Genomic DNA, 17,409 nt, shown 5'->3' on the forward strand with positions numbered 1-17,409 from the left:
AGAATGCTTGTAAATCTGATCTATTTGAGATGTTTCGCAGATATAAATTAGACTGTGATGCTTTCAAGATGAACAAATCTAAAATAGACCTCACAACAACAATGTCCTATAAAAAAGAGCTTCAGGTTATAAATTAAACATTGAAATATATTCAAATGAGGCACTGTACTTCTTAGACATGCATTCTTCAGATAATATAGTGGTGAATTCTAGAAAACAATACTATTTTATTATATATATAATACAAATTTAGTTTTACTAGCTTACTAATAATTATGATAAATCATATTTCACAATAATATAGTAGCATTTTGAAATAACGTTATGCAATGGATCCAATGATTGTCAAGCTTTATCTAACTGATACTTCCTTAATTTCATTAGTACAGACATGGCCAGTTTTAGCCTCATCCAGAGAATTTTCTGGGCAGATCAAATGTGGAATAAGTAATTTGAGGAGAAGAAACAGGCGTCATAGTTTTCTCAGTAAAGTCATTCAACTATTGACGTCTCCTTATTTGACTTGGATCTCCTCACTTTGTATTTAGCTGGGCTCACAGCACAAGTCTCACATTCGAAAGGTTCAAAGCACTTCAAAGTTTCCGCGGCGACACACGAACAGCTAAACAGTGCGCCGGAGGAGTTGTTTTTATTAAACGCACAGAGAGGCGGAAACATTAAGCGCCAAGTTGGAAAAGTTTCTCACTAGGGTACGACGAGTTAGTCTTTCCTCTGTGTTTCCCTGGAGATTTGTTACAGTGGAAAGAGGACTACCCCTGAAACCCATATGGTACAACCCAATGCACCTTTTGATCATTCCAGCAGCGGCGGACTGTGAAACAACATTTCGAGGCACTCACTGGAGTTGCGGGGTTAACTTAAAACTCGTGTCGTGACCCACAGGGATTACACACGCGACAAACAATGATTTTTAAAGAGTTAACCATCTAACAACGCTGAGCTGAAGAGTAGGCCCTATTAATGCATTAAATATAGCGAAACATTTGCTGTAACACCGTCCGCGATGAGGCTCACTGCGGTTCTTTATGGCAGTATTTTAACTTTGATGCTTCTCTTTGAAGGTAAGTGTTTCTTTGGAGTGTCCCCCCACCACACGACATGTTGTTTGTAAATACAGGTGCAATTACAAAGCCAGCATGTGTAAATAGCCTTCAAAACAAACGACTAGAATCACAGGCGGTCTCTTCGAAGAGTTCCAGCGCACACAAACAAAACAGAACTGAAGAGTCGCGAGTGTTCCAATGTGACGGCGGCACTTGTTTCATCTTGATTTATAGAATTTGACCAACATTCGAAAATGGATTTTATGCTCGTTACATGAACTATACAAGAGTAATCGGAGGAAATGGTCACATTTTGCTGCTCAATCGCGGTTTAAATCGAATTTTCTCGGGTTGTATATGTAAATTCGGACATTTTCAAGTTTATAACCTGTAAAGTATTTTTGAACCCGATGCTTGTTTATAACATGATGCGTAACTTCGCTGCGAGTCAACAGCCGCCGCTCACGCTGCTTTGAAACATGTTGGAACAGCCGCTGGAATGTCGCGACTTCAAAGCCGCGCGTGTCTCGGCCTTTATAAAGAAATACGCGGCGACTAAACAAGGACTGTGATTTTTACGGAGGTGAACATGCCAGATACAAGTTCGACAGGTCTGCTGATGTCACCTAGATATCTTTTCTTGTATGACAGGATATAAAAGACAGTAAACTTGGTGAGTTTCAGTATTCATTGCGTGTGTTTTTCAAACCTCTTACATGACAGTGTAATTAAACATTCATTTTTTATTTAAAGTTGGATCTACACTAGAAAGAGCATTTTCCTTGAGATATTGCCTACAGATGTAATGCATGCTTCAGAATACATCAAACGGTATTGAGTAATCTTTCCTAGGCAAATGTAATGGCTTGGTACAATCTCTGAGCTCACTTTAAATAATAGTTAAAGAGCAAACTTTTTGGAAACTTTCTATGTCTGTAGATGTTTACTTTTGAAACCGCTATTTAATTAAAAAAATTTTTTTGTTATTGTCTCATTGTTTCATTTTGCATTTAACCATACGAAACCGGTTGTATTTAGGTTCAAACTCACAGTGCAAATCTTATTTTGTTTAGGGACACTGTATTTGATGCAAAATGTTTGCATGTGTTGCCTGATCAGTTTTGAAAGGGCAAAATTGGCAGATTGGAAGGAGGCTTGAGCTTAAAGGAATATTCGGGGTTCAATACAAGTTAAGCTCAGTCAACAGCATTTGTGGCATAATGTTGATTACGTAAAAAAAATTATTTCGACTCGTCCCTCTATTTTAAAAAGAAATCCAAACACAGAGGTTCCAGTGAGGCACTTACAATGAAATTGAATGGGATTCATTAATTGAGGGTTTAAATACCACCTTTTTTCTTCCGATCCCGATATCGGAAATCTCCGTATCGGCCAATACCGATAATAATTCACTTCTTATTCAAATTCTGGTCAAATGCTCCTCCGGTGCCGTTCTAAATGCATATTATAAGTGAACCGAACTATTGAACATCTACATCTGAGATGTTGTTCGTGAGTAGCGCTCAAATATTGCGCACCGCGTGAAGGCTAAAAATAGCCGCGAGTGCATCAACAGCCTGTTCGTGAGTTTGTCAACAGAGCAGCGCCATTCACTAACACGCTGCACATACTATATATTTACTTATTAAACAGCCGTTTGTGATTCACAGAGCTATCGCACGTCTTCAAGTGACTTTGAATAAAATGCATGAGTCATATGAACTGCTTTAATGGTGTTTTTATGGTCCTTTGTAATTATTTTGAGCTTGACAGTGACTAACATGACTTACACACAATATCGGATTTGGATTGGGTTCGTCGGACCGATACCAGATCGGTCTAAAAGCTTCAGTATTGGAGCCGATACCGATCCAGGTTATTTTTGGGAGTTATTGTCCCAATGGTAGGAATGCAGATCGATTTAGGTCTTGAGGTCTGAGGCTATTGGCCCTGGCTGGCTAGTTGAGAGCCATGACTCGCTCTGGCCCGATAGTGGAAAAACAGCTACTGTAACCAAGATCCTTTTCTTTTACTTCTTTTTTTATGTTGCGCTATTTTTTGTATCTGTATAAATAACATCTCGCTTTGTGTTCCATGGTCTTTTTTTGCTGTAAATTTCGTGGTCTTTCCATGGTCTTCGAGTAAACTATGATAGACCTTTAATTTTTGGGTGAAATAATCCTTTACATTTGTGTAAGGTATGAACTGACAAAGCAAGTAGTCTCTTGAAATTTGTGTGAAATCCTGATGTCTTTTAAATGAGCTTTGTTTGGTTTCGTGACTTCTAAACATTGCAGAAGAATTGACCACTCTTGCACTATTACTATAATTGGGATACATATTGAACAAGTCATTTCTGAACAGTTAGGATGCTTTAAGATTAACGTCCCAATGCACACAATATTCTACTACACCAACCTGTTTTCGCTTCAAGACCCAGATTTTACAATGGACATCAAGTGGTGACCAAGCACGGTTCTAAAATTGTTACCTTGTGTAGTATTGTTCATGGTTTTTAAACATGAGGGCATATCACACAACCTGACCATCGGTCTAGTTTGACTATCTTCTACCAAGCGATGGATGAATTGTATGGAATGATATTCCGGACATTATTCAAAAGGAATTGCAAATTGCGTTTTCAATTTGTGGATGCATAAAATGTGACATAATCCAAACGCAATTGCAAATCGCGCATTACGGTTTGCATTTTCGTTTAAGCGAACGCACAGTGACTGCCAAATTTCAAATGGAAAAGCAAAGTCCGTTTGCAACTGTGTTTCCCATATCTTACGAGTTTTGGCCCTGTCATATTTAAATAGCAATTTCAATTACCACGTCTGCTTTTTCACTTTCTCAGCGTCAGTATGTAGCCAGCCAAAACTCAAATGGAATACTATTTTATTTATTTATTTTTTTTTTTATTGCAAAATTAACAAACAGAACAAGACGATACATACAAGAAATATAAACAATCTTTCAAAACAAAAGAGAAATTATGGTTCAGAATACGTTAAGAGAGGAAATGTGAAAGAAATTTAAATATATTCAACAATAGTCTAAAAAGAAAAGAGAGTAAGAGAAGAAAGAAGAAAAAAAAGAAGAGGGCACAAAAGAAAAAACATTAAGAGAGAATATTAAACATGGCACTAATTCTGGATGTTTTCATTGCTTTCTTGTTAACAGAAGTTGAAATTGTATTTAAATACATCTTCAGTTCTTCTTTGAAAAAGCTAAAGTGGGGTTTACTTTTTATATATTTACATTTATGGATATGAAACTTTCCAATATATAAAAGAAGGTTTATACAAAAACATGCATTAATTAGATTCTTGTCTTTAACATAAAATCCAAAAAGAATGTGTCTATATGATAAAGAAAAGTTACATAAAACCTTTTGGACAATCAGAGCATCAATATTGTTCCAGAAAGACCGAGTAAAAAGACATTCCCAAAACAAATGATCAACAGTTTCAGAGGAGGCTTCACAAAAGAGCAGGAAGTATCAATATCATTTCTAAATTTCTTTAAAAAGTATTTAACTGGATAAAATCTATGAATAATTTTATAGGATATTTCTTTAACTTTATTAGTTAGAAAGAATTTCTGAGGAAGTGACCAAACATATGACCATTTAATATCATCAAAAAGGTTATTCCAATAAGAAATGGAGGAAGGAATTGAAGTAACATGGTCCAAAAATAATGAGCTAATTTTATAATTGGATTTATGTATTGAAAAACAAATAGAACCAACCACAGTAGATTCAGGGCTAGGGGGAGAAACAGAAGTCACTGTAGCACTATTATTGTTTCTAAACAGCATACAGATTTCCAAAGAGATGGCCTTGAAAACTATATTCAATTATACTGTATAACTATATCCTGAAACAAAATCGGAATAATTAAATAAATTACCTTCACTATCAAATAGCTGGTTTACTAATATCACCCCATTATTGAACCAGTTTTCAAGAAATAAAGATTTCCTCTTATGAAGAATATTACAGTTGTTCCAAGTTAAAAAATTGTGTGGCGAGAAATTATGCTTGTAAATAAGTTTCCAAGCCATAAGCATCTGCTGATGATAATTGGAAAGTTTGACAGGAAGTTTACTAATTGAATAATTGCACATTAAAAGAAAATGTATACCTCCTAATTGAGAAAAAATATATCTTGGGATTATACTCCAAATAGAAGATTGATTGTGAAGGAAACGTTTAAGCCAATTTATTTTTAAGGTATTGTTAAGAGAATCAAAATCAATGAAATTTAAGCCACCTTTATTATAAGAATTCAAAATAACTGATTTTCTAATACTCAAATGGAATACTAATTCCCTTAGTATTTCCATTTCCGATGCCTTACACAGAAACCTGTCAATCAGGGTCAAGGGTGGGATTATGCTATGGGGCGTGTTTGTCTTGGGAAGTGACGTCACTCACAGTCGACGGTCAAGAGGTGATGCCCTGAACAGACGCCGGTTTATCAAATCAAATCACTTTGTCACACTACCATGTACACAAGTGCAACAGTAGGTGAAATTCTTGTGTGCAGTTCCGAGCAACATAGCAGTCATGACAGTGACGAGACATATACCAATTACAGTAAACAACATACTTACACAACACAATTTACATATCAAATGTACACATACTTACACAACACAATTTACATATCAAATGTACACATACTTACACAACACAATAATTATATACAATGTACAGTAAACAATACACACAATATACAATACAATAAGGAGTATATGAAATATATATATATATATATATATCTATGAAGTAGTATATTGAGGAGAATATGTTGACAGTCCAGTGTGAGATTATAGATGAATAAAGTGCAGTGCTAATTATTGATCCTGATAGACTGTGAGTGATGTCACTTCCCAAGACAAACACGCCCCATAGCATAATCCCACCCTTGACCCTGATTGACAGGTTTCCGTGTAAGGCATCGGAAATGGAAATACTAAGGGAATTAGTATTCCATTTGAGTTTTGGCTGGCTACATACGCGACGCTGAGAAAGTGAAAAAGCAGACGTGGTAATTGAAATTGCTATTTAAATATGACAGGGCCAAAACTCGTAAGATATGGGAAACACAGTTGCAAACGGACTTTGCTTTTCCATTTGAAATTTGGCAGTCACTGTGCGTTCGCTTAAACGAAAATGCAAACCGTAATGCGCGATTTGCAATTGCGTTTGGATTATGTCACATTTTATGCGTCCACAAATTGAAAACGCAATTGCAAATACAATTTGCAATTCCTTTTGAATAATGTCCGGAATATCATTCCATAGAATTGCACCAAAATAATGTAGAGTTTGATTGGATGGATGGTCTTTGACATCAACGACAAAAGGTTTTCTCATTCCCTTTTAAAAGCCGGTGAGCCAATTGGTTTTGCGATCCTAAATTTACACAATTATGTTTAGTTGTACTTAGTATTTCCATTTAACACAATTTTTTTCACAAATGGGTCATCACCACGCACCAGTTGAGAACATTTGAGACCTTTGTACGTTTTGATATAAAGCACTGGTTTTACAATTTTATTTAGCTGGGTGTGTCATTGCAATAATGTTATTGCGGAAATATGCAGTCCTTGTAAAAATCTGTGTCCACCATGCGTGTTCGTTCTGAGATGGCTCATAACTCCTTGTTTACGATTCTCTATGGTGTTTTCTTAAGCTGATGCTTCCTCAACATTTGCTGCTTTTTTTTAGCCACTGGCAGTGGTACAGCTCTGTGAATGTCCTGCATACATGTGCACAATCTTTTTATAAAGTGTGTGAAAATCTGTGACAATGTTTTAAGTTTCTCACCAACCCCCTGGGCATCAGCTCAAATGTTGTGATCCTATTCAACTACTCATAAAATGCGTGCATATGCTTCTTATTGCCTTAGGGGCTTGCGTTTAACAACAGCCATAGCAGAAGTAAGGTCGTCAGCATTTTCATTGGCACATTAAAAGGATTCTGTATATTTTAAGAATTATGTATCAGTTAATGAATTCTACTTCCATCAAAGGATCTAGAAATGTTGAATGCATGTGACGGCACGTGTTGTTTTCATTTATTAAGAACATTTACATGCACAAACTTATACCAGTTACACTTAATAGGGCATAAACGTGTGCGGTCATGTGGTAACCCTTTTAATTGGGTAGGATCATAAACAGCCAAGAATAAACAGATCGACTGAGGTACATTTTTGCCCATCACCCTGATTTCGCATCCCTTTACAAGCGCCTTACCCCTTTTATTGGCTTGGCCAATGTGCACAAGCGCATGACCGTTTTAATTTTGATGTAAAAAGCAGAGAATAATCAGATGATTGCAAGTAAACACATTTTTCTAAAACAAAAACTAGTTTTGGCAGTTATCTGCGTATTGGTGTGCATGTAAACATGCTCATTGTGTTTTTAGTGGTAGGAGAATTCTTTATGGCCGTGAGTTTAACTATTGGATCGTACTGTTGACTCCCTCTTATTCCATAATTATGGCATTTTTTTGTGCATATTCTCATGGTGCGTTCATTTATGCCTCGCATTGCTCTCGCGAGTTTAACTGCTGGATTATAAATGCTTGTTTAAAATCGCGAGTATTCCCCCTCTCTCTTCCAGAAAAGGACAGGAGGGGCTTCTATGCTTGGTTCATAGTAAAGTACATCCAATAGCTGGAATCAAGTAGACGTGCGTATTTTCAGAACTTACCAGGTAGACCAACTTCCTCGCTCACTTTCCTCCAAGCGATGTCTTTTTTTTTCGTATCACTGTGTCATACAATTACGGGTGCCCACACACCACTACAATAATTTTTCCAGATTTCTTCTGCTACTATGTCAGTACGTCAGTGACATCCGGACAATCTCAATGCTTGTCAAAGGCATTTGCGACAACGCGGCATGCAAATCTTTCGCTCGAGTTGAACATTTTTAACTTGTGCGAATACGCTAATGAAGCGATTTTGCGTGTTCGAGTCACACCATTCGATTCATTCGCGTCTATTCGCATCTTTGCATTGACTTTGTATGTAATTGCGCCACGCGAAACGCTCACTTCATGTTGTATATGAATGCAACATTAGGCTATTTGCACTATAATATTGGCTTCGATAGGTTCTTATAGCTCACATCTTGATTATTAGTAGACATATATATTGGTTTTACAGATTAATCGGTGCCGATTGTTGCTCTTTTTTTGTGTTATCTGCAAAAATCTATGCAGATTTTATTCATTTTTTATTATTGTGGCTGCCACTGGAGGGTTCTTCATATAAAGCGGCCTGGTTTTGTAGTATAACAGTGGCCACTAGAGGTGAAATGAATACTTGCACATTTTGGAGATTTGCTGTATCTAAATCTTTCATCATTGACAATATTCATCCATACTTTTATCCTCGTTTCAATGCATTTTTTGTAATTGGGGAATCAAATGTTTTGAGTTAGGCTTGGGATCTATGCCTTTTTCAACAGGGCTCTACAGTGCGAGTATTTCACTCGCATTTGCCCCTAAAAATAGATATGTGCGAACTTGAAAAATGATTTACGAGCGTGCGATTAAAGATTACAAACGTAACCCCCCCCTTTTTAAGATATTTGTTTAAAAAATTACAAAACCCACATTCCACAAGCGGAGTTTTCTGTGATGACGCGGTCCAGTCAGAGAGAGAAAGGTGAACAATGGAAAAAAAGTATCGGTATAGGCGACATCGCATTTTATTTTAAGTGAAAAAGAGATGAGGAGAAAGAGGGAGATTCGCAAGCTTCAACTAATGAAGTCTCTTCAGAAGGTTTACCGGAGACTGCTAACGTTAGGGCTGCTGAGTGCAAAGCTACCGTGACCACAGCGGTCACTTCAACGTCCACTGTAGCCGGTGAAGGGAGAACATATAGATTCAATGCAGATTGTCTCAAAATGTTCCCATGGCTAGAGTTCGAAACAACATCATGTTCTGTAAATATTGTAGAGGGCAGAAACAGGTGGGCATCTCGTCCTTCGTGTCAGGAAATCCGTATCTGAAATAGTGATGGTCATTTGCGAACGAGTTTTAATTATTATGAATAATCAAAAGATTTAAAAATAACGAAAAAAACAAATAAAATAATATTAGGCCTAAATGCTCAAGCGCACACATTAGTTCTGACTGTCTGCTCAGACTAAAAGCCTCACCTGTTGTTCCTGTCAATCAGACACGCAGTGTCAACCAATGAACCAAAGATGCATGAGGGAGGGCGGAGCCAACTTACGTTGTTCAGATTGTATTTGAATTGTTACATTTATATGCCCTTTGTTTATATACATTGAAAAGTTATACTTTAAATGCACACGTGAAATAACATCCTTCTTTTTTACATTTATTTCAATTTGTGGGATGCTGCAGTTTTGCAAATTATTAATTTTTCTTTGATATGGTGCATTATTCTATTATCAGTACCGCCGCTACCTACATGCATACTAAGCAGTTTGTGTAGGGCACCAACTCCCTAGGGGGGCACCATCTTACCCTAGGATGGCACCAGAAAGACCACCGGCTGCCCTTACTCGTTTGCTATACGTTATTCAAGGACCCGAAAGCAGTTGCGCAACACTGATGGTCGCTTCACGCTCATATCACGTGTAGGGCATCAATTTGGCCAGCGGTGGCGCTGTCTATTATGCTGTTCAGACTGTATTCATTTTGAATGGTTAGATTTATATTCACTTTGTTTATATACAATAAGTTATACTTTAAATGCAAATGTTTAATAGTATTATTTTTCTTAACAAATCAATGCATTTTTAAATACATTGTGGTTAAGGTAGAGTGCAATTTAATTTAATAATTTAATTCAAATTGTTTTAACACCAATTATGAAAAGAGCCGGAATGCCCATCGCTAATCTGAAAAGAGATAGTGTAGCGAAACCTCTCACGGCGGCATATCCAGTGCTCTGGATGAGACCGGAGAAACCTTCAGGCTCGGTGTATACAGCCTTGAGGAGGCAAGTGCTGCAGTCTAAGGAGGAGAAGTGGAACAGTGGGGATTTCTTTAAGACTGCAAGGGAAGCTCAGCTTCCCCTATAATGTCAAAAAAATAATGGTCAAATATGTACTATTGTGTAAACAATTTATTGACTAAAAATGCGTTAGAACACGTTCATCTCGAAGACGAGTTTGTTCAGAATCAGCTACATTACATATAGCAGGTCGGCTGACTCGATTTACTTCTCATACACTCCCGTAGCGTCAGTGCATTTCCCTGTTGAAGCCGAGCGTCCATTGACTTCAATGGGGCTGCTCTGAACAGTTTTTTCAGTGCTCCGAAAATAGACGGTCATTGGATAAATGCTGCGATTATGTCCCGCCCACGGACGCCATCGCCTCTGGGGTGAATGAGGAGTGGGCTGGCCCGACTCCGGCTTCAGCGTGATGATTGGAGGATCTGTCGAAAGACTGCATCTCCTTTTGATTGACAGCGAATCTGTACTATAAGAAGTCACTGAAGCTATTTCGCAGCTCAGTCCCATCGTGGATTTCTCAAGTGTAGTCGAAAGACAAACTGCTGCAACCTATTTCTTTATATTTGTTTGGCGAAATTGCTAGTCAATTTGCATAATACATTTCACACAATTATACACCACATTCCTTGTTTCAGTTTTACCAAGTTTAATATATTTTGTTTTAGCTGCGTTCGCTCGTTCGTTCGTTCATTCATTCATACAGTAGGCTAGGCTAGCGTCAGTACGGGTGAAACTGCGCATCGATGGCAGACGGTGCTAATATTGTCGACCTGATTTTGGCGAAGCCATTTGAAAGTCTTCCTTACGAGGAAAAATTGTGAATTAAACAGCAGGGCAGATCAACACCTAAGATTGATTTAGTGCAAAAAATAGGGTAAATAAGTTTATAATGTAGGCCGAAAATGAGCTTCCCCTCTTTGAAAGACCAGCAGCCACCACTGAAGTGGAAGCAGCTGAAAATAAAGATAAACATTGCATACTTCATTGTGAAAGAAGAACCTTTCGTCAAATTTGGGATGTGTGGAGATGATCGGTCAAATTGCTGACATAATGAGAGATCGCTGGCTGACCTCTAAGTATGCCAGACGGTCAACATACAAAAGCAGCTGGACAACTGATATCCTTTGATTCTAGTAGGCATGGGTTCAATGTGTGATTTGGAGGTATTTGCTGTTCCACAGATGTGTGTCCCTTTAGTACACGCACACACACGCATACACGCAGTATAAATATGTATGTAATACATTTTTGTTAATAAACTCTGTATTTAATTTTCAGTGTGCTCCTAAATTTTTTCATTTTAGGAGCGCATGTACTCCTTGGGAAAAAAGTTAGGGTAGAGCCCTGTTCAAGCAAATCTGAATCTATTTTCATAATCTGAAGATTTTCCTGATTATTATCGAATATATATCGAAAAAAAATAAAATAATTCAGATATAAATAGTGCTGCTCGTTGCACAAAAGTCTTTGTCTCTTTAGACATATTTCTCAACACAACTTTGGTAACTTTGGCAGGGTTAATTAAAGGGGTTGCACCCCAGACATGGCACGTTCTAAAATTCAAAACATTTATTTATTTTCTACTAAGGTACGAACACACCGCCAACACTCGTTGGAGTGCAAGTTGCATAGTTTTCCTTTAAATATGACCCAAATCATTATCAAAGGACAAATATTATTTACTCTAGTATAACTGGATGATGTATTGTGTATTTGTCTTGCATAAAGCCTAGACAACGTACTTTCAGTTACAAGTATGACCTATTCATGGCTACATACAGAGAAATGTCATGATAAATGTTTCACTAACCTTCAAACTCAACAACGTCACTGTTCATAAAAGTATAAAAACTTTTGTAACTTTGTGACTGTGCCACTTCAGCTCGTGTGTGTGTGTGTGTGTGTGTGTGTGTGTGTGTGTGTAGATCATGACTGTGACCGGCTTCAGTAAATGGTATATCACCCTCTTGTGGTCTCCCAACACTATTACGGCTGACTGTTAAACAGAGGCCAACTGAGTGAATTGGAAAGCATGCCAATTAGGCTTCTAATTTAAATGTCAACTAATTTTAATATATCAATGCCTCAAATATATCAATAAAATAACGTGCTGATCAATAATCGATATTTTATGACATCCTTATTTTAAATTGAAGTGAGGGTATGCAAAGAAAAATGTGACTTAAGGAAACCTCACCGGTAAGCACAAACATCGTGTCTCCAACTTCATGTCTTGTGAATGATAATAAACCTTATTCCTCATTAAACCTCATCTGGTGATGTATACTAAACGCTTCATCTGGTAAATATTTAGTCTATAAAAAAAGCATAGTTTCGTTAATAATTCTAGGGCATTGTAATGGAGCGAATCTCGGTAATTTCAAAATAAGAGCCTCTGGTGTGTTGGCGTTATGCACCAAATAATCTTTTTGGCATTTTGTTTGAGCAATTTTTGGAATTTTATCCATTTTTGACTCTTGTAGCCTCTATGTCTGTGCCCATCATAGAAAGGAAATAATGAGTTGTTGTTGTTTTTTTTACAAAGCTTCCGCTTCTGGTGTAAAAATGCTGTGTGCGTCTGGCTGCCGCTTCACATTCAGACAATATGTTTTTGCGTGTTTGTTTCAGTTTGTTTTTCTTTTCATGTATTAGTCTGTGCATGAAGTTAAATCCTGTTGGCTTCTTGATCTATAACATGTTTGGAATTGGATTCTATGCCTTTCTTTCTGCTCGCCAGAGAAAAACAGCATTTACCTGCCATTGGAGACTGGACAGCTCACACTCCATTTCACGGGTATGTCGCAAGGCCTCTCTTTCTAGCATTCACCTCTCTTGGCATTGGTATTCACAGCGGTCATCATCACAGCTGTGTACATCCCCCCCACAAGCCGACACAGACCGGGCACTCAGGGAACTGTATGGGAGTATAAGTGAGCAGGAAACCGCGCACCCTGAGGCTGAGTTCATTGTTACCGGGGACTTTAACAAAGCCAACTTCAAAACAATCCCTCCAAAATACCACCAACACATAAACTTCAACACACGAGGGGACCGGGTTTTAGATCATCGTTACTCTCCTTTCCGGGATGGCTACAAATCCCTCCCCCGCCCCCCATTTGGCAAATCGGACCACTCTTCCGTTCTGCTTTTGCCCGCTTACAAGCAGAAGCTGAAACGGGAAGCACCCACCCTCAGAACGATCCAGTGCTGGTCGGACCAATCAGACTCTGCGCTACAAGACTGTTTTGATCACGCGGACTGGGAGATGTTCCGGTCCGCCTCTGATGACGACATCGAGGTTTACGCTGACAGCGTAACGTGTTTCATCAGGAAGTGCGTAGAGGATGTTGTTCCGACCAAAACAATACGGATATACCCCAACCAGAAACCATGGGTTAACGGCGAGGTTCGCGCGGCACTCAATGTGCAGTCCTCCGCTTTTTAATTCTTCTAACACGGAGGAGCGTAAACAAGCCAGTTATGCCCTCCGTAACACCATCAGTGAAGCCAAACGCCAGTACAGGCACAAACTTGAAGGTCAGTTCAACACCACTGACTCTAGAAGCATGTGGCAGGGAATTAATACCATCACGGACTACAAACGGAATAAAGACTCCGCTGTGAACACCGCTGCATCTCTCCCGGATGAACTTAATACATTTTATGCTCGTTTTGAGGACAATAACACCGCCCTCGTGGAGAGAGCACTCGCTGCTGACGCTACAGAGGTTGGTTCACTCTCCGTCTCTGTTGTGGATGTAACCCAATCCTTCCGACGGGTGAACATCCGTAAAGCCGCGGGCCCAGACGGTATTCCGGGCCGTGTCATCAGAGCGTGCGCGAATCAACTGGCTGGTGTTTTTATGGACATTTTCAATCTGTCCCTCTCCCTGTCTGTAGTCCCCACATGCTTCAAAACATCAACCATTGTGCCTGTACCGAAGCAAGCCACAATCACTTGCTTAAATGACTGGCGTCCTGTTGCTCTGACCCCCATCATCAGCAAATGCTTTGAAAGGTTAATCAGAGATTACATCTGCTCTGTTCTGCCCCCCTCTTTGGACCCATTGCAGTTTGCCTACCGCAACAACCGCTCCACTGATGATGCCATTGCATCTACACTACACACTGCTCTCTCCCATCTGGAAAAAAGGAACACATATGTGAGAATGCTGTTTGTAGACTACAGCTCAGCATTCAACACCATAGTGCCCTCCAAGCTTGATATGAAACTCCGGGCTCTGGGCTTAAACGGCTCGCTGTGCAGCTGGATCCTGGATTTCCTGTCAGGCAGACATCAGGTGGTTAGAATGGGCAGCAACATCTCCTCATCACTGACCCTCAACACTGGAGCCCCGCAGGGCTGTGTTCTCAGCCCACTACTGTATTCCCTATACACGCATGACTGTGTGGCAACACATAGCTCCAATGCCATCATTAAGTTTGCTGATGATACGACGGTGGTAGGTCTGATCACTGACAATGATGAAAGAGCCTACAGAGAGGAGGTGCACACTCTGACACGCTGGTGTCAAGAGCACAACCTCTCCCTCAGCGTCAGTAAAACCAATGAGCTTGTTGTGGACTTCAGGAAGAAAGACGGAGAACACAGCCCCATCACCATCAATGGAGCACCGGTAGAGCATAAGTCAGCAGCTTCAAGTTCCTCGGTGTCCACATCACTGAAGAACTCACATGGTCCGTCCACACTGAGGCCGTTGTGAAGAAGGCTCACCAGCGCCTCTTCTTCCTGAGACGGCTGAGGAAGTTTGGAATGAACCACCACATCCTCACACGGTTCTACACCAGTACTGTAGAGAGCATCCTGACTGGCTGCATCACTGCCTGGTACGGCAATAGCACCGCTAACAACTGCAAAGCCCTGCAAAGGGTGGTGCGAACTGCCAGAAACATCATCGGAGGTGAGCTTCCCTCCCTCCAGGACATATACACTAGGCGGTGTGTGAAAAAAGCTCGGAGGATCATCAGAGACTCCAGCCACCCGAGTCATGGGCTGCTCTCACTGCTACCATCAGGCAGGCGGTATCGCAGCATCAGGACCCGCACCAGCCGACTACATGACAGCTTCTTTCCCCAAGCAGTCAGACTGTTGAAAACTTGATCTATCACGATCAATAATTAGCACTGTACTTTATTCATCTATAATCTCACACTGGACTGTCAACATATTCTCCTCAATATACTACTTCATATATATATATATATATATATATATATATATATATATATATATATATATATATATATATATATTCATATACTCCTTATTGTATTGTATATTGTGTGTATTGTTTACTGTACATTGTATATCATTATTGTGTTGTGTAAGTATGTGTACATTTGATATGTAAATTGTGTTGTGTAAGTATGTTGTTTACTGTAATTGGTATATGTCTCGTCACTGTCATGACTGCTATGTTGCTCGGAACTGCACACAAGAATTTCACCTACTGTTGCACTTGTGTACATGGTAGTGTGACAATAAAGTGATTTGATTTGATTTTGATTATTGAGTGAGTCTCCACTCTCTTTATCACCTCTGTCGACAGTTCTTTGACCAGTTGGGTAGCCTTCCTCTTGATCAACTGTTAGGTGTAGACTGGGCAGGGCTCTGGCTAACGTGATATTGTTGATTGTGGCTGATGTAGCTGGCATCTCATGACTTTTTGTACTATATATCGCATATGAACATGTCTTGGATATCATTTATTAAAGCGTTTTATCTTCCTCATGCCCTTCCTTGGCATTCATATAATGGAAATCCAACAACTGCCATCCGTGTTTAGACTCTGAGACATATAAACTCTGTTGTGAACTCTGAATCCTCCGGCGACCGCGGTATATCCATCGCTCGCCACGGAAACTCCAGTCTGTCTATTGCTCATCTCCTACAGCAATTCCATCTATCTGGATAAAAAGATGTTGCTATTGAAAAGTCGTGCTCTAATGGACAAAGTGTCAATTCTCAATGAATACATCACTGATAAAAAACTGGACAACTGAAACCATGCAAACACCTAATGACTTTCTACAACAAAATTTGCTTACTCCACATAGATACAAATATTTTTCTAAACCCCAACCTCACGTAAAATGGGGCGGACTGGCTGTTGTTTGTTGAGATGGCTTGAGAGTGGTTTTGACTGAATTTCATAGTGTCACAGTCTTTTGAATATCTGGATATCAAGATTGTTGGTGAAACTCCTCTCATTGTGTTTTTGATTTTATCGACCTTCAATGTATCAGCCTCACTTTTTCTCTTGACTTAGTGAAATACTCACTCTTATACTTAACTTAGATTGTACATCAAGTCTTAATGTTTCTACAACTGGTACACAAATCGGCATCTCGGATCATAAACGTATAGAATTAAGTCATACAAGAAAACTGAGGTATCTTATCGCAACCTCAAAGCAGTCACCCTTCATCGTTCCCCACCTCTTGTTTGTGCACCATTATTTTCTGACTCTTCGAAACTGTCCTGTCCTTCAAACATCCTGTCAAATTATAATTCAGCTATCTCAGCTGCTCTTGAAGAGCACGACCCCATCAAGACAAAGCTGGTGCCCTCTTCTCGCACAATGCCTTAGTGTACTCCTGAACTGCGGGCATTGAAGAGAGCGGGTCAACTTGAAAGACTCTGTAGAAAAACAGGCCTCACTGTTCATTCCTTAGCTCTTACAGAACATCAGCTGAAGTACAGAGCAGCACTCAACGCTGCATGTTCAATGTACTTCTCTATCACCCAAAAAGCAAGTTGTAGACCTAGAGCCATCTTTGCTATGGTGAACAAGCTAATTCACCCGCCAGCTCAGTACTCTCACAGCTCTGATCAACTTTGTGACTCATTCCTGCACTTCTTTCAAGATAAAATTGTTTCCATTTTACCAAACATTCACGTCAACAATTTCTGTAGATCCTCTACACGGATGTCTGTCTGAACACCCTATCCACCCTTTCTCCTCCTTCACTCCCACTAGCCCATCATCAGTAAGTGATCTAATTTTACATTCCAACTCATCCTGTCAGTTTGACCCTGCCCCAACCTCCCATAACCACTATGAGTCAGTCCTTTCAGCACTTATTTCACATATGATAAACACATCTCTTGCATCTGCCGATGTTCCTACTGATCTTAAAATTGCCGCTGTTACACCAGTCCTTAAAGGTCCCAACTTAGATCCATCTTCCCTCAGCAACTATCGTCCTATTTTAACCTGCCTAAACTTCTGGAAAATGTTGTAGCCTCCCAGTTACAATCACATCTTGCAGTCAATAATGTCTATGGCCCTTTCCGATCTTGT

The 17,409-nt window shown here is 39.4% G+C and overlaps 1 protein-coding gene across 3 annotated transcripts in view; it reads left to right on the top strand.

The window, feature by feature from the left end:
• The first annotated feature begins 867 nt into the window (after positions 1 to 867).
• Positions 868 to 17,409, top strand: part of lrp4 (low density lipoprotein receptor-related protein 4) — a 116,275-nt gene continuing 99,733 nt past the window's right edge. For all 3 annotated transcript variants that reach the window (XM_052140015.1, XM_052140025.1, XM_052140031.1), the window contains exon 1: positions 868 to 1,082. In XM_052140015.1, coding sequence (XP_051995975.1) covers positions 1,025 to 1,082 — 58 coding nt within the window. In that variant the 5' untranslated portion in view covers positions 868 to 1,024. The remainder of the gene's footprint in view (positions 1,083 to 17,409) is intronic.

The sequence above is a fragment of the Xyrauchen texanus genome, chromosome 2, assembly GCF_025860055.1.
Source record: "Xyrauchen texanus isolate HMW12.3.18 chromosome 2, RBS_HiC_50CHRs, whole genome shotgun sequence".
Taxonomy (NCBI): Eukaryota; Metazoa; Chordata; class Actinopteri; order Cypriniformes; family Catostomidae; genus Xyrauchen; species Xyrauchen texanus.